The sequence below is a fragment of the Nelusetta ayraudi genome, unplaced genomic scaffold (genome assembly GCF_046127955.1).
Source record: "Nelusetta ayraudi isolate G7.1 ecotype Tasmania unplaced genomic scaffold, CSIRO-AGI_Nayr_v1 ptg000050l, whole genome shotgun sequence".
Lineage (NCBI taxonomy): Eukaryota > Metazoa > Chordata > Actinopteri > Tetraodontiformes > Monacanthidae > Nelusetta > Nelusetta ayraudi.
The window spans coordinates 2,308,599-2,333,533 of NW_027466100.1; the positions used below are offsets into that span (position 1 = coordinate 2,308,599).

The following is a 24,935-nucleotide window of genomic DNA, read 5'->3' on the forward strand; positions in this document are numbered from 1 at the left end:
AAAGCAGTTAAATGTTTCTAATGGCCTTAGTTCAGTTAATTGTAATCTTCAAGACTGAGAACCTTCACAGACAATAGGCCACCCGCAGGAAAATTTTGCAAGTGGTCATAAAAATGTGTTTGTGCCTCAGAGATGATTAAAAATTTGAGAAAATTTGTGTTCACCTAAAATGCTCCTGTGAACCACGTAAGAACAAATCTTGAGGCCCATGATTGTCATGGTGAGGCTTGTAAGGCCAGTTTCTGGCCGGGAGATGCTATGGGGGTTGTGGAAAGAGCCTCATTCTCTCTGCAACATATTTAACCATGACAAGATTTCTGGAGCTGCATTATTGCAGTAAAAATGTTCCATCGTTTCTCTTTAACTTTAAACTGGGATTTTAAAGGGGGTACCAGGATAAACAGCCCTGCCTTTCACTGAAGTGGTGGGTGATGATGTCCTCTGCAGTGATGGTTGTGTGGGGGCCCTTCTTGATTCAGTCTCCACAGTGTCTACAATTACAAAGAGAGAATTTCATGCTCCAAACTGTATCATGATTCTTTTCGATTTAAGCTTCATAATAACCTAAAACTGATGAGTTGGTGACATGACAAACTCTGATTCAGTACAACCAGCAGTGTGTCTGCCTCTCATGCTGCAATGTCGTCATCAAAACTGAGCCAAATACATTGTTTTCTCGCTCTGAACTGGGTTGTCTGCACTACATCCAATGAATCGTCAGCAGTTTATGTCGTCATGTAATGTTTTATTTACCTGCCAAGTTGCATCGTTCACTATGAGGAGACAAGGTGTTGGGATCACCTTTCAAACTGTAATCACAGCTGGCGTGGCTTTGTTGAGGTGAGAGTCTCAGCAGGTCATTGATTGAGACAAAAAACTGACAGAACCACTTATTATCCATTATGCTTCTGTAACTTAATTTTACCCTCTGGACGGTTGCATCTCCAAAATACAGGTTACAGGTTGGGTCTTTGATTGCAGATCCAGGCAGAGAACATGTGAAAACAACATCTCTACCAGGAGAATGGTGAACACTCAACTGAGGTGGTCCACTTACAGAATGAATTCAAAAGTTGATGAATTACCAATAGGTATTTTCCTTTTTTCCCATTTTCCGGTCTGTGCTAGTTGCGTGCAGCACTCGGCACTCGTACCCTTACCCTATTCGATTCCCGTGTTTGTGTTACCTATGTGCAGCACTCGTACCCTTTCCCTGTGTTGACACTCGTGTTTATGTATTTGTTTGTTAGAATGATTGGGCTCTAGGTTTAGTTTTTGGGTTTTCTTTGGGGTTTAGTTTCCCCTTGTTTTCTGTAGCTTTTTCTGTTTAGGTTTATGGGTGGCGTCCCTTTTTCGGGACGGTTGTGTCGGTCTCAATAAGTATAATTTGTTTATATTAAGTTATTGATTTGGCGCCACCCGCTGCCCTTCGTCTGTTGTTGTTGTAATTATTCTTTGTTAAATCATTAAAAAAAATCATCTTAATTTTGAAACCTGCTCGTAGAACTTGTTTGGTGGTCCCATTTTTGTTACTAACCATTTCCCCCTAGACAAAGTGGTCCGTAACAATTATTATACAACAGAATTAGGAATGCAGTCACTCACTATGTATCATCATGACTTGTGCGTCACTGTGATTGGAGGGATAATCCAGATGTTCAAGCTTCACAGTGTAGAAACACTTGACTTCAACTTCAGCAGGTGAACTCTGCTGTGACATCAGGAGCAGCTCACTTCCTGTCAGCGTCTCCACACAAGACAACAGTTTAGGGGCTCCTCCCTTCACAGTGTAAAAATAACATTGAGGAGCAGACACAGGTGGAGGTGGCTGGCACCTCAGTGTGACTGACTCTGTCTCTGAGATGGTCTGAGTGTTCACTGTCAGTTTGGGTGCTGGGGCTGAAAAATGGAATAAAGATGAAGTTGAAGAGAGGTTGAAGTGAAATGTACCGCGGGCGGAGTTTGTGAACATCATGTGACTACAAAGGCCACGATGAAGATTCCAATCATACTGTGAGGACATGCAAGGCAGTGTTTTACTCACTCTGTATGTGGATGGACAGTGTGTTACTGCGTAGAGATGGAAAATATACCTCTCCACGTCTTACAGTGTGGAAACACTTGACTTCAACCTCAGCAGGTGAACTTTGACCTTTCTTGGCCAGGAGCTCAGCTACTGTCAGTGTCTTCTGACAAGAGGAGCTCGCTACAGATTTTCCTTCAATAATAAAATAACATGAAGCAGATGAAGGAGGTTGACAGTAGAGGGCGACTGTGTCTGTCTCTGCTGAGATCACTCTTGGATGCACTGTCAGTTTAGGTGGAGGGTCTGAAAACCAAGTAATAGAGATACAAATATATTAGAATGTAGACTGTAATCAACCTCAGTTTTAAAACACAGCCACTTTTTTTTTTTTTTTTTACTTTATTCACTTTTGCTCAGTTCATTAATGAACTAAATCATTTTGTTCTATAAAATAAAATATAACTTAATTCACTATGTTTTGTAAATAATTGTGAGTCGCTGCCAGGAAAGAGATAAATAATCTATCTGAACAAATAAACTGAAAATTTCCAAATGATGTGACTATGTCTGTGTATTTTATATGGGAAACAGCAGCGTAGAAACACAGCCGGCTGTCACAGAGAGACTCACCGCATGGGAAAACATACGCTTCACCCCTCTTTCAGTGAGGTCTCTCTTTTCTTCTTCTTCGTAAATCTTGACCATGCCTTGTTCCCATGGAAGAGTCAGCCCGGCAAGCAAGACACACTTCTCATCCATCGACCACAGGACGATGTTGGGTCTCAGGCAGGTAGTTTATTTGAATGCAGTTTAATGTAGTTTGAAGAGTTTCTTTTTCTTGTTTTTTAATTAAAAGTCAGTCACCCTTTAGTTGAGGGGAAACGACAGAACAGCAGGGCCTGCTGATTTGGGTTCCCTCTCCTTTCATCCTTCAACTGTCAAATCACCTTTTGAGACTGAAAATTATGTTTTTATTATTATCCTGTTTAAATATTGGATGTTTATTATACATTGTGCTTCCCTTTAAATAGAATATATTATTCATTTTCTCTTCCTCTACTGTGGTTTGTGCTTTGTTGGGGCCAGTAGAAGCTCACCAGCAGAAATTGTTGATTGCCTCTAAAGAAAATTCATCTTCTAGCCGCCCCCACAAAACTATATAGGCCACTAAGACGTTTTCTACTCATACCGTGAGAAGATTTCAGACATTGCTTTACTCACTTTGTATGAAGATGGAGGCTGGGTTGCTGTGTGAAGACTGAAGTTCCTCTTCTCCTTGTCTGACTTTATAGAAACACTTTACTCTTATCTCAGAAAGTGAACTTTGACCTGCCTTGGCCAGAAGCTCAGTTCCTGTCAGTGTCTTCCGACAAGTGGAGCTCTGAATAGATTCTCCTTCAATTGAAAAATAGCACTGAGACACAATAATAGATGGTGGAGGGTAACAGTAGAGTGTGACTGAGTCTGTCTCTGCTGAGATTGCTGATGGAACCACTGACACTATAGGTGGAGCATCTGGAGCTAAAGAGATTGAGACAAGAACACCTGTGTTTCTTAACGTGGTCACACTCAACAAAACTATTTTGTGCATTTATTGATAAGAGAACAGCTGCAAGGATCAGACACTGACCTTTTGTTTGAGTCTTGCCAGTGAAATCTGTCAAAGATATGTTTACAGGGTAAAGATTCTTACAATAGTTTGTCAATGTTTTTTTTAATTAAAATATGAAAGATTCAAAACAAAGATTAAACATTTCAATTTGACTTTATAATTTCCAGCTTTATTCAAGGTTAATACCAGCTCCCTGATTTTATCAATACTTTTTACAAAGATAATCTGAATGCTTGGGGCAAGAAAAAAAAAATAGCAATTTTAAAAGTAGGGAAAAGATTAAACTTACAGATTAGGATGACAAGCAGCAGACGTGCAGCCATGGTGAAGCTGTTGATTGAGGTGCTGTCTGTCTTCTGACTGATTTACCTGTCTGTACTGTGCTGTCTGTACGCCTATGAGAAAATGCAAAGAGGAAAACCACAGCTAGACAAAGCAGATATAAATTCTTTACTAAATGTATCTTGTGTTTTTTTATACTCAAGACTGTGTGCTCTCATCTGAATGAGTCATGAATCTGCATGAGTCTACAATCTCATTGGTTGCGGCCCATTTTTCTCACACGTTGCAAACACTTGTTAACTGACTGTTGTATAATTTAGCATTGCACATAACCACTGCCTGAGAACATTTCAATGTAAAAATTGTCCAGTGGCTCCAAACCCTCAAGGCCCGCGTTGTATTTTTTGCAAATTTAAGTCAGTCAACAGCTTCACCATGGACACACGTCTGCTGCTTCTCATCTTCGTCTGTAAGTTTAAACTTTTCATCCCTTTTAAAATGGTTATTACATTCTATTCTTTTCTTTAAAAAAAATACATTTATTATTATTCATTATTATTATTATTATTATTATTATTATTATTATTTTTATTATTATTATTATTAGCATATTTATTTTGAATAGTTGATAATGTAATTGAAACATTAACAAACTATCGGAAAGGTTGTTAACCTGTAAACATATCTTTGACAGATTTCACTGGTAAGACTCAAACAAAAGGTCAGTGTCTGATCCTTGCAGCTGTTCTCTTATCAATAAAAGGGCAAAATAGTTTTGTTGAGTGTGACCCTATTAAGAAACACATATGTTGGTGTCTCGATCTCTTTAGCTCCAGATGCTCCACCTAAAGTGTCAGCGTATCCATCAGTGATCTCAGCAGAGACAGACTCAGTCACACTCTACTGTTACCCTCCATCATCTGCTCCAGCATCTCAGTGATATTTTTCAATTGAAGAAGGAGAATCTATTCAGAGCTCCACTTGTTGGAAGACACTGACAGGAACTGAGCTTCTGGCCAAGGCAGGTCAAAGTTCACTTTCTGAGATAAGAGTAAAGTGTTTCTATAAAGTCAGACAAGGAGAAGAGGAGCTTCAGTCTTCACACAGCAACCCAGCCTCCATCTTCATACAGGGTGAGTAAAGCAATGCCTGAAATCTTCTCACGGTATGAGCAGAAACATCACAGTGGCCTATGTAGTTTTGTGGGGGCGCCTAGAAGATGAATTTTCTTTAGAGGGAATCAACACTTTTTGCTGGTGAGCTTCTACTGGCCCCAACAAAGCACAAACCACAGTAGAGGTAAAGAAAATGAATAATATATTCATTTTTAAAGTGAAGGACAATGTATTATAAACATCCAATATTTAAACAGGATAATGATCATAATTATCATCAGATGTTCATAATTGAACAGAAGGCAGGGTAGTGACCCCCCTTCTCCCACAGGTGTCGCAGCTGAATGTTCCGCGTTCCTCAGCTCCACCAGTTTGGCTGTCGGAAGCGCTTCGAGGGGTCACCCACGCCCCGTTCTCCCCTCCGCCGAAGTCGGCCGGGGGAGGTGGACGCCCAGTTCCAGAGGGTTCGGCCGTTGCCCCCTCACAGTGTCCACAAGCGCACAAACACACATGTTTTTTGAAAAAAAGATTAAAGTGTGTTCCGCTGTCGCATCCAGGCCAAGTGCCGAGGGCGCAGCGCAAAAAAGCCAAAAATATAAGCAGTCTGGCGGCGACGCCAGTTGTCGACTCCCGGCACGGGGCTGTCATAGCCCTCCCCGGGACGGCGGTAGCGTCACCACTACACTGTCGTGCCTCGGGTCTGCTGCGGTGCGCTGCAGCTGCGAAGCAGTTGGCACCGCCCGTGCGAGCAGCGGCAGTTTCGCTATGAGGGAGCACCGTCGCTCGACGGTCGGTGCCGCTCAAGCGCCCTGCTTTAGCTCCACCGGACGGGGTCGCCACCGCATCACGGCTGGCTTCACCCGTGATGGCAGAGATGCTGGACGTTGTGTCTCTGTCCCTCCGCAGAGAGGAGTGGAGAGCCCTTCCAGCATCGCCCTGGGTGCTCAGAACGATCTCAAAGGGATACAGGCTCCAGTTTGCAGCTGTTCCCCCGAGATTTGTCGGCATGATTCATTCCCAGGCACAGGGAGAGTCAGCTCAGCTTGTACAGGAGGAAATCCTCTCGCTGTTGAACAAAGGAGCGATATGTGTTGTACCTCCCGCACAGAGTCAGAGCAGTTTTTACTCCAGGTATTTCCTGGTCCCCAAACGGGGAGGGACCGGAATTCGCCCTATCCTGGATCTAAGGGCTCTGAACAAATATCTCAGGAAATACAAGTTCAGGATGCTCACACATGCATTTCTCTTGCGTCTGGTTCGCAGAGGCGACTGATTCACCTCTGTCGATCTGAAAGACGCGTATTTCCACATTCCAATATATCCCCCTCACAGAAAGTATCTCAGATTCGCTTTCCGGGGGATCTGTTACGAATACCGCGTTCTTCCTTTCGGGCTGTCCCTCAGCCCGAGGGTGTCCGTGCCATTGCCCCGCTGAGGCGTCAGGGCATCCGCTTGGCCACTTACCTGGACGATTGGCTGTTGCTGGCACAATCGGAAAGGGAAGCCAGAGCGCACACGCGTATTCTCACACTGCACCTGCTAAGGCTGGGTTTTGTGATAAACACGGAAAAGAGCGTACTCTTCCCGTCACAGAAAATAATCTTTCTGGGATTGTTTCTGGATTCGGTGAACTTCTCAGCGTGCCTCTCGGCGGAACGAGTGGACGCGCTCAGGAGATGCCTCACACTTTTCCACCCGGGCAAATCTGTACAGTTCAGATTGTGTCTTCGGTTGCTCGGACTGATGGCATCTGCCATCGCGGTGGTCCATCTCGGCCACCTCCACATGAGGGAATTCCAATTGTGGGTGGCCTCATGTGGACTGAATCATGTGCGTCATGGCGCACGGCGAGTGATGGTCACGCACGAGTGCGCCCTGGCATTGCGTCACTGGCGTGCCCCGGGCTTCCTGAGCCAGGGGGTCCCGATGGGCTCGGTCCTGTCCAGGAGGGTGATCACCACGGATGCCAGTCTCTCGGGCTGGGGTGGCCAGTCTGTGAGGGGCTGCTGGAGCGGAGAGCTTGCGCGGTCTCACATAAATTTTCTGGAGCTTTCGGGCTGTGTTTCTCTCCTTGAAGCGCTTCCTTCCGTCCCTCCAGGGACATCATGTCCTGGTGAGGACGGACAACACGACGGCAGTAGCGTATATCAACCGTCAAGGCGGGTTACGTTCGCGTCGGCTACACATGCTGGCACGCAAACTGATCCTCTGGAGCTGCGATCGTCTTTTCTCGTTGAGAGCGACGCACGTTCCGGGCGCTCTGAACTCGGGGGCAGACCTGTTGTCCAGAGGCGCGCGGGGAGTGGGCGCTGCACCCGGAGGTCGTGATGCAGATCTGGGCTCGATACAGTCGGGCTGTCGTAGATCTGTTCGCCTCGAGAGAAAACGCACAATGCGCGCTGTTTTACTCGCTGCGCAGTGCGGACGCTCCCCTCGGCGTGGACGCGCTGGCGCACGCCTGGCCACGAGTCCTTCTGTATGCTTTCCCTCCCCTGGCCCTGATACCCTCGACTCTCGCCAGAGTGAGGGAGCACGGCCACGATGTGATCATGGTGGCTCCGCACTGGCCAGCAATGCACTGGCTGGGGGAGATTTACCAGTTAATGTGCGCTCATACGTGGCAGCTCCCGCTGCGCCGGGATCTGCTGTCACAGGGGGCCGGGGCGGTGTTCCACCCCCACCCGGAGCGTCTGGCGCTGTGGGCTTGGCCCCTGAGTGGCTCAGCCTGTCAGCTGTGGGACTCCTGCAGCGGGTGATTTCCACCATCCAGAACGCTCAAGCCTCTTCTACGAGGTCTCTATATGGCTGTAAGTGGAAAGTGGACAAGTTTTACATTTAAATGTTCTCAGGCAGTGTGAGGTTATGTGAAAGGCTAAATTATACAATAAGTGTTTTCACATGTGTGAGAAAAATGTGCTGCAACCAATGAGATTGTCGATTCGTGTAGACTCATGACGAATTGAGATGAGGGCACACACTCTTGAGTAAAAAAAAAAAAACCAAACACAAAATTGACATGGAGACACATTTAGTAAAGAATTTATATCTGCTTTGTCTCGCTGTGGTTTTCCTCTTTGCATTTTCTCATAGGCATACAGACAGCACAGTACAGACCGGTAAATCAGTCAGAAGACAGACAGAACCTCAATCAACAGCTTCACCATGGCTGCACGTCTGCTACTTGTCATCCTAATCTGTAAGTTTCATCTTTTCCCTACTTTTAAAATTGCTATTTTTTTTTTTTGCCACAAGTATTCGGATTATCTTTGTAAAAAGTATTGTTAAAATCAGGCAGCTGGTTTTAACCTTGAAAAAAACTTGAGATCATAAAGTGGATTCAAATGTTTAATCTTTGTTTTGAATCTTTCATATTTTTGCTAAAATAAAACATTAACAGTGCATTACATTACATTACAGTACAAATCTTTACCCTTTACCGTGTAAACATATCTTTGACAGATTTCACTTGCAAGACTCAAACAAAAGGTCAGTGTCTGATCCTTGCAGCTGTTCTCTTATCAATAAATGCACAAAAATAGTTTTGTTGAGTGTGACCACGTTAAGAAACACAGGTGTTCTTGTCTCGATCTCTTTAGCTCCAGATGCTCCACCTAAAGTGTCAGTGTATCCATCAGCGATCTCAGCAGAGACAGACTCAGTCACACTCTACTGTTACCCTCCACCATCTATTATTGTGTCTCAGTGCTATTTTTCAATTGAAGGAGAATCTATTCAGAGCTCCACTTGTCGGAAGACACTGACAGGAACTGAGCTTCTGGCCAAGGCAGGTCAAAGTTCACTTTCTGAGATAAGAGTAAAGTGTTTCTATAAAGTCAGACAAGGAGAAGAGGAACTTCAGTCTTCACACAGCAACCCAGCCTCCATCTTCATACAGAGTGAGTAAACCACTTTCTGAAATCTTCTCACGGTATGAGCGGAAAGTTTTGTGGGGGCGGCTAGAAGATGAATTCTCTTTAGAGGCAATCAACAACATCTGCTGGGGAGCTTCTACTGGCCTGAACAAAGCACAAACCACAGTAGAGGAAGAGAAAATGAATAATATATTCATATTTAAAGTGAAGGACAATGTATAATAAACATCCAATATTTAAACAGGATAATAATAATAATATAATTTTCGTACTCAAAAGTTGATCTGAAAGGAGAGGGAACCCAAATCAGCAGTCCCTTCTGTTCTGTTGTTTCCCCTCAACTAAATGATGACTGACTTTTAATTTAAAAAAAAACAAAACAAGAAAAATAAACTCTTCAAACTACAATCAAATAAACTACCTGCCTGAGACCCAACATCATCCTGTGGTCGACAGATGAGAAGTGTGTCTTGCTTGCCGGGCTGACTCTTCCATGGGTGGCAAGGCGCAGAGGGCCCGGGCAGGCTTCGAACCCCAGACTCCCGGGTAATAGCCATGCGCTTAACCATTCGGCCAAAGGAATATCCCCTTGGCCAAGTAGCCAGGGCGCATGATCAATTGGAGGCATAGTGACAGGACCGCCACTGTGGAAATTTTCACTGTTTATTTGTTCAGATAGATTGTTTATCTCTTTTCTCACAGCGACTCACAATTCTTTACAATACAAAATTAATAACGTTATTGTTTATTTAATTTAACAAAATGATTTAGTTCATTAATGAACTGAGCAAAAGTGAATAAAGTAAAAAAAAAGTGGCTGTGTTTTAAAACTGAGGTTGGATACAGTCTACATCCTAACATGTATATTCATATATATTATATATATACATATATGTTAGGATGTAAACTGTATCCAACCTCAGTTTTAAAACACAGCCACTTTTTTTTTAAACTGAGGTTGGATACATATATACATATACATATATGTATATATATTTTTGATCTCTATTGCTTGGTTTTCAGACCTTCCACCTAAACTGACAGTGTACCCAAGAGTGATCTCGGCAGAGACAGACACAGTCACCCTCTATTGTCACTCTCCTACATCGACACCATGTGATTTTATTATTGAAGAAGAATCTGTTCAGAGCTCCTCTTGTTGGAAGACACTGACAGTAGCTGAGCTCCTGGCCAAGAAAGGTCAAAGTTCACCTGCTGAGGTTGAAGTCAAGTGTTTCTACACTGTAAGACGTGGAGATGTATATTTTCCATCTCTACACAGTAACACACTGTCCATCCACATACAGAGTGAGTAAAACACTGCCTTACATGTCCTCACAGTATGATTGGAATCTTCATCGTGGCCTTTGTAGTCACATGATGTTCACAAACTTTTCTCACGATACATTTTACTTCAACTTCTCTTCAACTTCATCTTTATTTCATCTTCTAGCCCCAGCACCCACAGTGACAGTGAATACTCGGAACATCTCAGAGACAGAGTCAGTCACACTGAGGTGTCAGCCACCTCCAGCTGTGTCTGCTCCTCAATGTTATTTTTACATTGTGAAGGGAGGATTCCCTAAACTGTTGTCTTGTGTGGAGACACTGAGAGGACGTGAGCTGCTCCTGATGTCACAGCAGAGTTCACCTGCTGAAGTTGAAGTCAAATGTTTCTACACTGTGAAGCTTGGACATCTGGATTATCCCTCCAATCACAGTGACGCACAAGTCATGGTGATACATAGTGAGTGACTGCATTCCTAAATCTGTTGTTTAATAATATACAGTGGAAAATGATTAAGTCAACATGTTTACGTTTCCTCAGAGTAATGACTTATTCATTTAAATTATACAGGATTTGTGCAAAGGTTGGAGGTAAAATTGAAAAGGAAAATACCTATTGGTAATTCATCAACTTTTGAATTTGTTCTGTAGGTGGACCACCTCAGTTGAGTGCTCAGATTTTCCCTGGTGAAGATGTTTTATTTACATGTTCTCTGCCTGGATCTGCAATCAAAGACCCAACCTGTAACCTGTATTTTGGAGATGCAACCGTCCAAAGGGCAAATTCAAGTCACAGAAGCAGAATGGATAATAAGTGGTTCTGTCAGTTTTATGTCTCAATCAATGACCTGCTGAGACTCTCACCTCAACAAAGCCACGCCAGCTGTGATTACAGTTTGAAAGGTGATCCCAACACCTTGTCTCCTCATAGTGAACGATACAACTTGGCAGGTAAATAAAACGTTACATGACGACATAAACTGCTCAGGATTCATTGGATGTAGTGCAGACAACACAGTTCAGACTGAAAACACAATATAATTTTGCAGTTTTGATGACAACATTGCAACATCAGTGGCAGACACACTGTCGTTTGTAAAGCGTTCATGTTAGTATAATACTAGATGTCACGTCACCAATTCCTCAGTTTCAGGTTTTTACACAGCATAAATGAATGACTATCAAGAGGAATCATAGTGTAGTTTTCAGTATGAAGTTCTCTCTTTGTAAATGTAGATATTCTGGCGAGCGAATCAACAAGGACATCCACACAACCATCACTGACACAGACTACAAGCAAAACCAGCTCCCCACCCACCACTTCAGTGAGAGGTAGGGCTGTTTAGCAACTAAACTTCTGTCGCTTCAAACTTGGTAATCACCATTCATGATGTCATCATATTTCTGCCTTCTTATGAAATTGAGCTCATCCAGAGAGTTGTAAATTCGTAAAAATTACTCTATCTTAACACTGGATAATGTGGAAGTAGTGTGACAAACCACAATCAATCTAATTCAGGGCAATTCCAGAACATATGATACAAAGTTGCAGGGAGTATTTTGCATCTGTCACACAGGGGGTCAATGAGTGGCTAATTTTTTGTCAGGGCAGTCTTACAATACTGTAGGCAGTGTGATACTTTGAACTAGATAAGACTATTACTGTACATGCACAAAAGGATGAAGAGTGTACACAATCTAATGTCATCCACAATAACAAAGCCAAGCTCCTCCTCCCAGTGCTGTTTTATAATGGTTAAAGAGGGCATATTCATTGAAATTATGTATTCATAGACTTTAGCCAGTCTCCCCTTTTAGAGTGCAGAAGCAGTCAGTTGAGTGTTTTCCATTGTCCTGGTGAAGATGTTACATGTTCTCTGCCTGGATCTGCGATCAAAGAAACAACCTGTAGCTTTTATTTTGGAAAATTAGAATCGTAACAAATGTAAAATCACAATTAAGAAGAAGCAGAAGCAGAATGGATAATAAGTGGTTCTGTCAGTTTTATGCCTCAATCAATGACCTGCTGAGACTCTCACCTCAACAAAGCCACGCCAGCTGTGATTACAGTTTGAAAGGTGATCCCAACACCTTGTCTCCTCATAGTGAACGATGCAACTTGGCAGGCAAATAAAACATTACAGGACGACATAAACTGCTGAGTATTAATTGGTTGTCGGAGAGCAAACACAGTTCAGACTGAAAACACAATATCATTTTGCAGTTTTGATGACAACATTGCATCATCAGTGGCAGACACACTGTCGTTTGTAAAGCGTTCATGTTAGTATAATACTAGATGTCACGTCACCAATTCCTCAGTTTCAGGTTTTTACACAGCATAAATGAATGACTATCAAGAGGAATCATAGTGTAGTTTTCAGTATGAAGTTCTCTCTTTGTAAATGTAGATATTCTGGTGAGCGAATCAACAAGGACATCCACACAACCATCACTGACACAGACTACAAGCAAAACCAGCTCCCCACCCACCACTTCAGTGAGAGGTAGGGCTGTTTAGCAACTAAACCTCTGTCGCTTCAAACTTGGTGATCACCATTCATGATGTCATCATATTTCTGCCTTCTTATGAAACTGAGCTCAGAGTGTTGTAAAGTAGTAAAAATGACTATCTTAACACTGGATAATGTGGAAGTAGTGTGACAGAGCATAAAGTCTGAGCCTAAAGCTACTGTGACAACATTGAAATCATGAGTCAGACCTGGCATTGCCAGAAAACCCACAGCATTTTCTGCCAAGTAGGACTAAAAGTTAATTAATATAATAATTAGTGTGTCACCACTATTCTGCTGTATCTGTCTTGAGCAGGTTTGCCTGTTGGTGGCACTGTTTGTTGACTATCTCAGATGCCTGTTGAAGCAACTTGCTTGTTTCTGTTTGCTTGTTGCATATAATATCTATTTGGTTTTGTTTTGTTTTGTTTTGTTTTGTTTTGTTTTGTTTTGTTTTTTAAGTTGACACTTAATGTACAAACTAATCATGAATACATTTCCAGTTTCTTCAGACTTTTCCAGTGGAGGTAAAACTGACCAATATTTGTGTCTTATTAAACAGACGACATATACAAGATTATAGCAGGTGTGACTTGCTGTGGAGGAGCTGTTGGTCTAATTTTCCTCGGATGGCTATTCATGAAGAAGGGTAGGTTAAATAGAACCTTCATGCCTTTTCATAACAATCATTGGTGCTTTTGAAAAATAATATTTTTGTCCTAAAGTTAAAAAAAAATAAATATATTTTTAACTTATCCACTGCTGCAACTCTGACATTGCACTCCTCTCTCCCACGCTATTCTTCCAGGAAGATTTTTTTACAAAAGGTGAGAAATAACATGTGAAATAAGCTAGATGACTATTTTCTCAACGCTTTTATACATTTCCTATTGAAATGGCAGTGATTGACAATAAACTAAAGTCATTTTATGTGTGATTCAATGTTGAAAATTGTCTAATTACAGAGTTTTGTTGTATGTATACATAGCGGACACAATGATAAAAATGTTTTTCCCTATTTATATAGGACGCAAGGAAATGTCTGCAGTAAGTTGTCTTTGTGAAATTTGTGCATCGACCACGTCATGTTATGGCTTCATCACATGACAAATACATTGAACTTAGATTTACGTCAGTGTGTCTTCTGTTTTGCAGTTGACTTTATTGACATGGAAGATGTTGACTTTGGAGGAGTGGTAAGAATTGTAACAATTAATAAATAAATAAAAACACACACGCAAACTGCAACATTCACAAAATTATTGAAAAACTGGATAAGTTTTAAAGAATTTACCTCTTTTTTTCTTATAAACATAACACAAAAAGTAAGGATACTTGTGTTTGGTAGATTATTTCTTTTTTGTAACAATTCTTCTTGGAAATAAATCTTATATCGTTGGAAAGCCTGTTTATTCCCCTTTTAAATGGTGCCACACTTGTAAGGAACATGCATTTGTGGGGTGAGCTGCAGAGCTAAGTATCTGGGTTGCACCCATGAAAAATGTGACAAATCTTCTCTGCTGAGTCAAACAGCTTATTCTGCTGTTGCTATTGCACTGGTGTCGACAACACCTGCACTGGAACCTGGACATGTGAAGAAACATTATGTTCAGTCATCAGTCCAGATTCCTCCTGCGGCAGTTGGATTGTAGGGTCAAAGTGTGGAGAAGACGTGGAGAACGCGATGGTGACTGCTGCACCAACAGAGTAACATCTTTGGGTGGAGGCAGTGCGATGGTGAGTGGTGGAAAAACAAGGCTTGTCATCATTGGAGATCATCTCAATGCAGAGATATATGGAGATGAGATTCTGCAACCAGTGGCAGTAATCCCATATCTCCACAGTCTGAGACCAAACTACATCTTCCCAGATGACAATGTCACCCCCATAGAGCAAGGGTCATCAGAGACAACCTCAAAAATTTGGGAGTGGAGAGGATGGAATGGCCTGACAGCAATCCTGACCTCAACCCCATTGAACACTTGTAGGATCAGCTTGGGCGGGCTGCCAGTGTCACCAACACAACCACGTTGGCTGACTGGCGACAAATGCTGGTTGAAGAATGGGATGCCATCCCACAGCAGTGTGAGACCAGGCTGGTGACCAGCATGAGGAGGAGATGCCAGGCTGTTGTGGCTGTGGATGGTTCTTCCTTTAGCTGCTGAGGCCTCTGTTTTTTAAATGAAGAAATTGTTCAATTGCCAATACGTTTTGATTCTTTAAATTTCAATCATCCAATCCACCAAACAAGAGTCAATGGCAGAAGCAGCTGTTTGACTTGGCAGAAAAGATTTGTCACATTTTTCATGGGCTCAACCCCGGTACTTAGCTCTGTTGCTCACCCCACAAATGCATGTTCCTTACAAGTTTTGCACCATTTAAAGGGGGAATAAACAGGCTTTCCAACGATATAAGAGTTATTTCCAAGAAGCATTGTTACAACAAAGAAATAATCTACCAAACACAAATCTGCTTATTCTTTGTGTTATGTTTATATATCATGTTATTTTAAGGGAACTGCAGGCAAAAATCAGAGTAAGGATGCCCTCACCCCAGAACCTTCTGCAGAGTATTGTGCTGGTAAGAGAAGTTCACTTCAAGCCAAACTTGCCCATGTGTGTTTTGAATTTTGTTTTATTCATACTTGTTCTTGTGTTTATTCCACTTTGTTTTCAAACCATTTTGTACCAGCTAGTTACATCACAAAACCTAGACTACTGAATATTTTTAAACAAAACATTTTTTTTTATGTTTTATTCATTTATTATAGTAGTTTAGGTATTTCATCTACTGACTAGCATTCTCACAATTGTATGTGTGTTTGATGTGCTTTGTCCAGGCTTGATAATGCTTAAATTTAATTAAATGATATGTATATGTCAACAAAAAAAGCACATTTGGGAAGGAAGTCTTTTAAAATGTACACCAGTACAGCACCAATACTTTCATGACTTTGCTGGCACTCTGTCACAAACACGCGTTAACCCCGTCATTGAATTCTCTCTCATTACAGATTCCAAAGGAGTGGATAAGAACATACAAGATGTAAGACCGTATTTGTATTTAGGACTGGCTGTATGGATTCAACAGTGGACAAAAACTCTCACTGTTGATTTCTCTCCCTCTAGAATGAAGGCGAAAACCATTTCTACTGTTCCATCGCTGATGTGCCAGTCCAGATAATACAGACCAACATGGAATACAGTCTTCTGCAACCACACTGAATAATATTATTTAGACTCTGCTTTTAAAAAAAGACTTACGAGATAGATACAAACACTGGTCTCTGAAATAAAATCAAACTGATGTGAATGCCTGCATATACAGTTATGGCCAACATTATTAGCCCACCTGTAATTATGGAACATTTTCCTGAAATTCTTCCCAATGTTTGCCGCATCGATAACATTTGATATCATCAAATATTCACCATTGATATTTATTAGCTATTGGTACATTTTGGAATATGAAATACATTTCTAGGCTTGTTTCATATCAAATATAGTGAAAAATGGGGTGGTCAAAAATATTAGCCCCTGTGATCGGGCGCTCAATAGATTTACCCCACATTTGAATTTATGCTTTCAAAACACATCCACAGTAATTGATCGATCAGCTTTCAAACCACACCTACACAGTCAATTGGCTTCATAACAACACCCCATAAAAGTACTCCCAGGAACAGCTCACTTGAACACATCAATGAGAGGGACTACTTTTACTCACCATGCCAGGTTGTTTAATGAGGGGTTACTTCCTCATTAAACAGTGACCCCTGGGGCAGGGGTCAACAGATCTCACATGACTCTGCAAACAGCTACACAGTGTGTTCTGCAAACAATGCCTATTTAATGTATGTGTTAACTGACTGGTTAAAGCATATTTATATGAGCAATCATATTATCATGAACAAGCCTCCAAAGTAAACATCATTACTTCATTACTTAATTCCTTTGTAAAGGCCATCCATCCTGCACTTTATGGATTGATGTGTAAAAATATGTTCAATTAAAAGACTTCAATACCATTTAAACATGCAGTTTATTTCTAATGTCTATTTCTAACAAAGTAGTTCAAATTATGTGAACCGTATACTTTTTTGAAATCCCATTTTAAGTTATGATTTACCACCACTGGTGAGCCACTGGCCAGTGATGGTCATGGCCCCAACACAACAAATACAAGTACCAAAATGCAAAGAGGAAGTGTAGTTATAGGAAGGCAGCTGCTTCTGGGAAGTTAAAAACAGGACAACAGGACACTCTTTTTTTTTTTTACTATAATCACAAAATCTAACAACGCATTGCACAGAAGCATGTGATTTGGGAAAAAGCAAATGTTTTGTCAAAACAAAGTTTAAAGTGTGACATTTTATCACTTAATGCCACTTACATTGTTCATTATATTATAATAGTAAATCTCTTGCAGAAATGTTGGCTGGTTTTTATTGACAAGGGTCAGTGGTCGTTTGAGCCGTTCTCAAATGGCAGATGTTAACAGATTATTTGCAGTGTTGATATTGTGAAGCTCTTACATTGGTATGTGGAATCCTCTTGACTGCAGAGTACGAGTTAACAGTTACAAAATGATTCACACATCTCAGTCATGCACACATTCTTTTGTAATGTTTCCATCGATGCATCACTTCTGGTTTTGGTATTAAATGTTCTCAGAGCATTGCACCCCACTCTATTAAAATAGACATGACAATGTGAGTGAGACGAAATGCACCGAACCAGCGGCTGATGTGGGCCACCGCTTGTGACCAATTTAGTTGAAAACCTGTGGAGTTGTATCTAAGACACATTCACATGACTGCTGTTGACTTTTACATGAACATAAACTAGAGCTGAGGACACTTTGATCATGGCTGAACACTTGCTGTGAGGGAGGGACATTAATCATTGGTTCTTAGCTTTATTTGAGCCCCTTAATGTTTTTTTTTTTTTTTTTTTAATCATTCTCTTACTGAGAAAATGATGAGAAAAAAGCAAAAAAGAAAAAAGAAAATTTTAACTATCTGTGACACACACGTCATACATAAAACATATTTTATTGATACACTGAGTTGAAACAAGAAAGGGTAGAAATTAGACATCCAAAGTTATTAGCCCCCTGGCCATTCATAACCAATAGTGAACCCTTTCTGAGCCACAACTGAACACAACCTCTTAGAGCAGTTATTTACTAGGTAGACACAGGTCTCCTGAGAGATTTTGGGCCATTATTCCATTGGAAATTGTTCCAGCTGGTCAAAATTGCTTGGTTTCCAAGCATGGACATTCACCTTGAGAACCCACCTCAGATTCTCATTATGATTGAGGTCTGGGCTTGGTGTGGGCCACTCCAAGACCTTGGTTTTGGTATCCTTCAGGAACTGTTGGACTCATTTCAAAAGTATGCTTGGAGATATTGTTTTGTTGGAAGACCAAGCAACGACATAAGGCTAGACTACAGAGCAGATTTCTGCACATTATCCCTCAAAACTTTAACATAATGACACCATGCACCCAAACAAGAAGCAATGTGCTTGGCTGTAAAATTGAAGTCAAACTTCACATGCAGGATAATATCTTTGACCACCCCATTTTTCATTATATATAAATATATACAGCAAGCATAAAATATAATGTATTTCATATTCAAAAATGTAACAAAAGCTACTAAATAGTACTGATGAATGTTTGATGATATCACATCTCATCAATGCTGCAAACTGCAAAATTTGGAAAATGTTCCATAATTCTAGTGGGGCTTATCATTTTGGCCTCAACTGTAAGATCTCCTGATTACTTACAGATGACAATGTTTTGTGTCCTAGAAGGAAATCAAATGAAATGAAAGTTTACACAGTGGCAGTCAGTGGCAGGATGTGCTGTAGTGTAAAAATTACTGATGAGTGAAAAAGAAAGTGCCTACCTACAATGTATCTGTGCCTAATCAGTTTTTTCTTCTCCCCTGGTGTGATGAAAAATATGTTTAAAAATATATCAGAAGAAACTGAGATAGTTTTAATATTAGTACTGGGCACTTATTTATGCACTGATTATTTTTACCTTTTGTCAAAACATTTGTCTGAAAGAGAACAAGAAGGACGTTAGGAGTTTCCATCTTGCTGTGAGCTGACACTGCTGTTACCGACCACTGCTTTCATCATTGCTCACCACTGATCAGTATTCAAAAATCTACACAACTTTAAATTCAGAGAGTACAAAATATCATGAAAAAATTAAGGTATTCTTATTCTCATTCACATTATGTTAGAGGAGCCACACAATATAAACAGAATCTCCTGGTAACAAGATACAGGATGTACTACAGTGCATGCGTCTGCAAAAGGTAAGATTTTAAAAACCTCAGTCTTCTCCAATGCAACTACACAATAGAATCAATTAATGAAAAGATTTTCTGATTACTTACAGATGACAATGCTCTGCGTCCTGTAAAGAAATAAAAATGAAATGAAAAAGTGTCTGAATCCAAAGAACTGGCAGGATGTGCTGCAATAATCACTGATGGTTGCGAAAAATGCTTCTACTTAAATTGTATATACGGCCACTTTTTTCTTCCCACTGATGTGATGAGATTGTACAACATGTTAAATAAACATAATGATTAAAAAAAAGAAACTAAACACTTACTCTAATATTACTGCTGAGCAAATATTCAGTCATTGATCATTGTTACCTTTTGTCAAAGCATGTGTCTGAAAGAGAGCAAGAAGAACAAGATCAATTTTTCAGCCGAGGTTTTAGCTCAGACAGAAGGAGGTGCCATTTCCAAGTGTTTCACAGTGTCTACTACAGTGTTTTTCAACCAGTTTTGAGCCATGCCATAAAAACATTTCCCTGGCACACCACCAACCAAAAATATTCTAAAATGACACTTTTTAGACTAATAATACAATATAGTGTCTTCATTTATTCATACACACACTGGCTTGGGTACTGATTTTTTTTTTCTTCTTCTTCTTCTTTTTTTTTTAATCAAAGTTCACTTAAACAGTCATACATGTCGTCTCTAATGCTCCCCCTTGAGGTTCATGGTGCACATTGCTGTCGTACAAACTTAGTGCTAGCTAGTAATGGCTGGTTCTCGCAGCAAGCTACTGCTACCTGGATGGGTGTGTGTGTTTGTTTCTTTGTGCCGAGGAGCAGTTAAATATTTCCCATGGTTTTGGTTAATTAATGTTAGATTTATTATTAAACATTCAAAAGATTTTATACCAATTATTATAACATTCAAAACAACGGTGTAGAAGACTGAGAACCTTCATAGACTTGTTTCTCATTGTTGGCCGTGAAACAGGATCTGGGACAACAATGGTGTCCAGAATCGGCCAGGAGGCACAATGGCTTGTTTGCAGGGGGCGTAACATATTAATAACCTACCACAACATCTCTGAAGCTTTATAATTTTCATAAAAATGTTGCACAGTTTCTCTTGAGCTTGAACTTAACTTGCACCAGGCTAAAGACCCCCTGCTTTCAGTAAATGCTCATTTTCTTTAGTGTTTAGTTTGATAAAGTTAGAGTTGAGAATGTGGCAGGTTAGATTAAACTCATCTACAGGCCACAAGAATTGACCATAATCTGGTATTGATGAGCACAGATTCTTTAACGTTCTCTTAATTTAAAGGTTAAAAGACGTGGAGGTTTTATTTGACCTACCCTTTTTTATGAATAGCCATCCAAGGAAAATGACGCCAACAGCTGCTCCAATAAAAGTCACACCTGCTATGATCTTGACTATGTTGTTGTCTGTTTAAGGAGACACAAATATTTGTCACATTCACCTCCAGTGCAAAAGCAACTGATGAAAAGACTGAATTACATATATAAACATGAGGCATTATAACAAACTAAATACATGGAAATATAGATTATATAGAAATATTTATTTTTGAAAATTACTCCAACAACAAGTAAAGACAAAACCAGAGCAGTTCACCTGACTTTGCTCCAACAGGTATCTGAGAGGTAGTCAAGATTTGAACAGTGCCACCAACAAGCAAACCTGCCCAAGACAAATACAACAAAAATAGTCACAGCTCACATTTTTAATGCACTTTTAGTGCTACGAAGGTGACAATGCTGTGGGTTTTGTAGCAATGCTAGGGCTGCATCATGTTTTCAATGTGGACACTTTAACTTTAGCCTCAGACTTTGTGCCCTGTCACACTACTTCCACACTGTCCAGTGTAAAGATGGATTTGTCGTTTTTACTACTTTCCAACTCTCTGGAAGAGCTCAGTTTCATAAGAAAGCAGGAATATGATAAAGTCATGAATGGTGATCACCAAGTTTAAAGCTATGAAGGTGTAATTGCTCAATGCACCAGGCTAAACAGCCCTACCTTTCACTGAAGTGGTGGGTGATGATGTCCTCCACTGAACTTGGACTGTAGAGCTGGATTGGCTTGTAGTCTGTGTCAGTGATGGTTGAGTGGAGGTCCTTGCTGATTCGCTCTCCAGAATATCTACATTTACAAAGAGAGAACTTCATACTCTAAACTGTATCATGATTCCATTAGATTTATGCTACACAAAAACCTAAAACTCCGGAGTTGGTGACATGACAAACTCTGATTAAGTACAGTGTAGTGTGTCTGCCTCTGATGCTGCAATATCATCATCAAAACTGAGCCAAATACATTGTTTTCTCGCTCTGAACTGGGTTGTCTGCACTACATCCAATGAATCCTGAGCAGTTTATGTCGTCATGTAATGTTTTATTTACCTGCCAAGTTGAATTGTTCACTACGAGGAGACAAGGTGCTGGGATCACCTTTCAAACTGTAATCACAGCTGGCGTGGCTTTGTTGAGGTGAGAGTCTCAGCAGGTCATTGATTGAGGCATAAAACTGACAAAACCAATAATTATCCATTCTGCTTCTGCTGCTTCTTAAATTTGGCCTCTGAATGGTTCCATCTCCAAAATACAGGTTACAGGTTATGTCTTTGATCACAGATCCAGGCAGAGAACATGTAAATACAACATATTCACCAGAGGAAATCTGAGCACTCAACTGAGGTGGTCCACCTACAGAATGCATTCAAAAGTACAAAGAGGTATTTTACTGCATGTCCTGTTATGTTATGTTGCAAAAAAGTGAGAAGCTTAATATTTTTGTACATCATCAACCAGACCATAAATTTTAACTTAAACTTAATAAAAAAAAGTTATTTTTTCAATGAATAAGTAATTACTCGAAGAAAACATAAACACAATACAATAATTTTACATTGCATAATAATATACAATAAAATTAGGAACACAGTCACTCACTCTAACTGCAGAGAACTAACTCTTAAATTTTAAATATCTGAACATCCAGTCACTCTGCACTCTCCACTCACCCTTTAAAAAGGTTAAATTCACAGGTTTATTTTTTTACTCACTCTGTATGTACATGGACTGCGTGCTACTGTGTTGAGATGAAGAATATACATCTCCCTTCCTTACAGTGTAGAAACACTTGACTTTAACCTCAGCAGGTGAACTTTGACCTGTCTTGACCAGAAACTCAGTTAGTGTCAGTGTCTTCCAACAGGAGGAGCTCGGAAAAGATTCTCCTCCTTCAATTGAGAAATAGCACTGAGGCACAGGAGCAGATGATGGAGGCTGACACCACAGTGTGACTAAGTGAGTCTCTGCTGAGATCCAAGATGGATACACCCTCAGTTGAGGTGGAGGATCTGGAATGGCAGAGACAAGATGTACACATATATTTTGTAATTATGGTCACGCTTCTAACAGGCTGTATGGCATCATTTATTTATAGATTATAGCATCAATGAAAGGTTCAGATACTGACCTTCACATTGAGTCTTGCAAAGAATATCTGTTGAAAATATGTGAGCATGGTAAATATTTTTTATTAAGAAAAAGTATGTTGGTATCTTCTTCTTAATTTGAAAATAATTGTTTGCTTTAGGGTTAACAACACAAAGATTTTGTGAAGTTCCCGAATTATATGTGGCTCTTACAAAAAAAGATAGAAAACCACAGTGCAACAGTTATTAGAATACATTTTTTAGAACAAAGAACCAAAAAAGAAAAGCTAGGATTGACAGTGAGGCTAAACAATAATATAGCAAGGCTATAAGAAATAGAATTTATTAATACTTTCAGATAATCTAACAAAGGTTAAACTTACAGATGAGGATGACAAACAGCAGACACTTGGCCATGATGAAGCTGCCACTACATGCTAGACTGATAGTCTGACTGATCCAATGTCTTCTGACCTCTCTGTCTGAGAGAGAATGCACACAGGAAAACCACAGAGTGACGCTGAAGTTCTCTCACTGAAATGCAGAACAGAAGCTCCTATGCCCAAATAAGAACTGTAAGTTTAATGGCCTCACATATTGAATGTCCCAGAAGATTTGATGAAGATTTGAAGATTTGTGAAAATATTGCGTATGACTTATTTGGAGCTGATATTAGTTCAGAACTAGGGATCTTAAATAAAACACACATGTACACACACACACACACACACACACACGCCACACTAGTTTTTCCTCAGCTTGTTTTATATTTCTAAATCATGTTAAAGATTCCTTTCTCCTGTTCACAGCTTGGCAGCAAGACCTAGGGTGCACACTTGGTCCCTGTAATGCTTTAAGCCCCACATGCATACATAGCATACATACATTTACTTGCATGCAATGCACCATTTCCGCATGTGTCACCCATCAAACAAATGCAAAGGATTCCCCAGCATTATATGCAGTCCCTGGGTGGGTCCTGTTCTCATGTGATCGGGTTTTTGTTTTTTTGAGCAATTGTTTTTGATTTCCATGTTTACATAAGACCATTGTACGGTTGACATTTCAGTTTTGTGTTGGTAAACTATATTGTAAGATGATTATTGCTGATTTAACTGTGTAACTTGCGTTGATTGACTAATTGATTGGTCACCTGGCTCAGGGGGAGGAGCTTTACCTTTAAAAGGTGGCTGTTCTGGCAGTAGCAGAAAGAGTGTTGAGCAGCGGTGAGCTAAAGCAGAGCGCCGCAGCTGTCATTTTTTTGCCTGTATGTTTTGAATTTTTTTCAGATATTGTTCAAGCTTTGAATAAATTCCAAGCAACTCCTCGACTACACCATCTCTCCATTTGTTTTTTTTAAGTCCTTCAAAGATCCCACGTAACACTGTGAAATGTTATATACATATATTCATATTTTATTTTGCAGGCCATGAGAACAAATGTTGAGTATGTCCCAAGTGGTGAACCAGATCATTGGCTGGTGAGAACTGACCACCTTCTTCTCCCTCAAGTAGACACACTTTGCTTCCTGTTTTCATCTATAAATGTCAGGCAACATTGCACTGCAAAAAGAGCATGCAATCATTTTCAATGAAGCTTTCACAAATGTTCATAGGGAGATGGCTTTTCAAATGTTCAAACATTCACAGTAATGGCAAATTTAAAAAGCTGAAAGGATAATATTGACCAAACTTGCTCCATACCCAGAGCAGACTGGTATTTTGTTCAGACAACAGAAACCTCTGACATCTTTATTGTGTATTTTTTATTACTATTATTCAGAGATAACAATCATCCTGACTGGATTTAACACCTGGAGTCACTGCACACACCCAATGTGTCTACTGGCCCTAAGCATGTTATGGCCATATGGGCTCAGTTTAAATGAAGGAAAAAAAAGAACACATGGCCTTGGATAAGCAATGCACTGAGTGAGAGCCACTCTAAGTTAGTCAGAGAGAAGAGAGGTGTTGAGGAGGTGTTACGATATACTGCCCGTTAGGGCATTGGTCAAAGAAATCGCAGTGCGGACGAAGACGCGTCGAACAGGTGTAACTTTGATGAGTTTAATGAAAAAAAATGTGGCTGTTGTGGACAAGGATTTAATCACATACTGTAACTAACACAGTTCATTACATTTTAACGTTTAACGCAGTGTTCACATTGTGAAGCTCTTAGGTTGGTACGTGGAATCCTCTTGACTACAGTGTACGAGTTTACAGTTATGAGTTACAAAATGATTCACACATCTTGGTCACACATTTTGTAATGTTTCTATAGATGCATCACTTCTGGTTATGGTTTTAAATATTCTCAAGAGCATTGCACCACACTCTATTAAAAGAGACTTGACAATGTGAGTGAGACGAAATGCACCTAACCAGCAGATGATGTGCGGCACCGCTTGTGAGCAGTTTGGTTGAAAACCTGTAGAGTTGTATCTAGGACACATT

General features: G+C 40.4%; 1 protein-coding gene and 3 long non-coding RNA genes across 14 annotated transcripts in view; 3 read left to right on the plus strand and 1 right to left on the minus strand.

Annotated features, from left to right (window-relative positions):
• Window positions 1-24,935, minus strand: part of LOC142895745 (uncharacterized) — a 135,398-nt gene that overhangs the window by 15,416 nt on the left and 95,047 nt on the right. For 9 of the 10 annotated variants that reach the window (XM_076037002.1, XM_076036999.1, XM_076036995.1 and 6 more), the window contains one exon: window positions 21,063-21,185. The exons of the other annotated variant lie outside the window; for it this stretch is intronic. In XM_076037002.1, the coding sequence (XP_075893117.1) occupies window positions 21,063-21,185 (123 nt within the window). The remainder of the gene's footprint in view (window positions 1-21,062; window positions 21,186-24,935) is intronic. 10 annotated transcript variants of the gene reach the window in all.
• Window positions 1,790-22,291, plus strand: LOC142895749 (uncharacterized). The gene is made up of 2 exons (XR_012928253.1): window positions 1,790-1,890; window positions 22,090-22,291. It is a non-coding gene; the product is annotated as an uncharacterized LOC142895749 (long non-coding RNA).
• Window positions 4,269-11,520, plus strand: LOC142895877 (uncharacterized). Of its 2 annotated transcripts, none has more exons than XR_012928268.1 (6): window positions 4,269-4,389; window positions 8,495-8,521; window positions 8,632-8,931; window positions 9,931-10,654; window positions 10,846-11,145; window positions 11,431-11,520. It is a non-coding gene; the product is annotated as an uncharacterized LOC142895877 (long non-coding RNA). The 2 variants fall into 2 exon arrangements; XR_012928269.1 differs by lacking the exon at window positions 4,269-4,389 and adding an exon at window positions 8,142-8,231.
• LOC142895797 (uncharacterized) lies at window positions 13,733-16,950 on the plus strand. The gene is made up of 5 exons (XR_012928260.1): window positions 13,733-13,754; window positions 13,863-13,903; window positions 15,221-15,287; window positions 15,721-15,752; window positions 15,836-16,950. It is a non-coding gene; the product is annotated as an uncharacterized LOC142895797 (long non-coding RNA).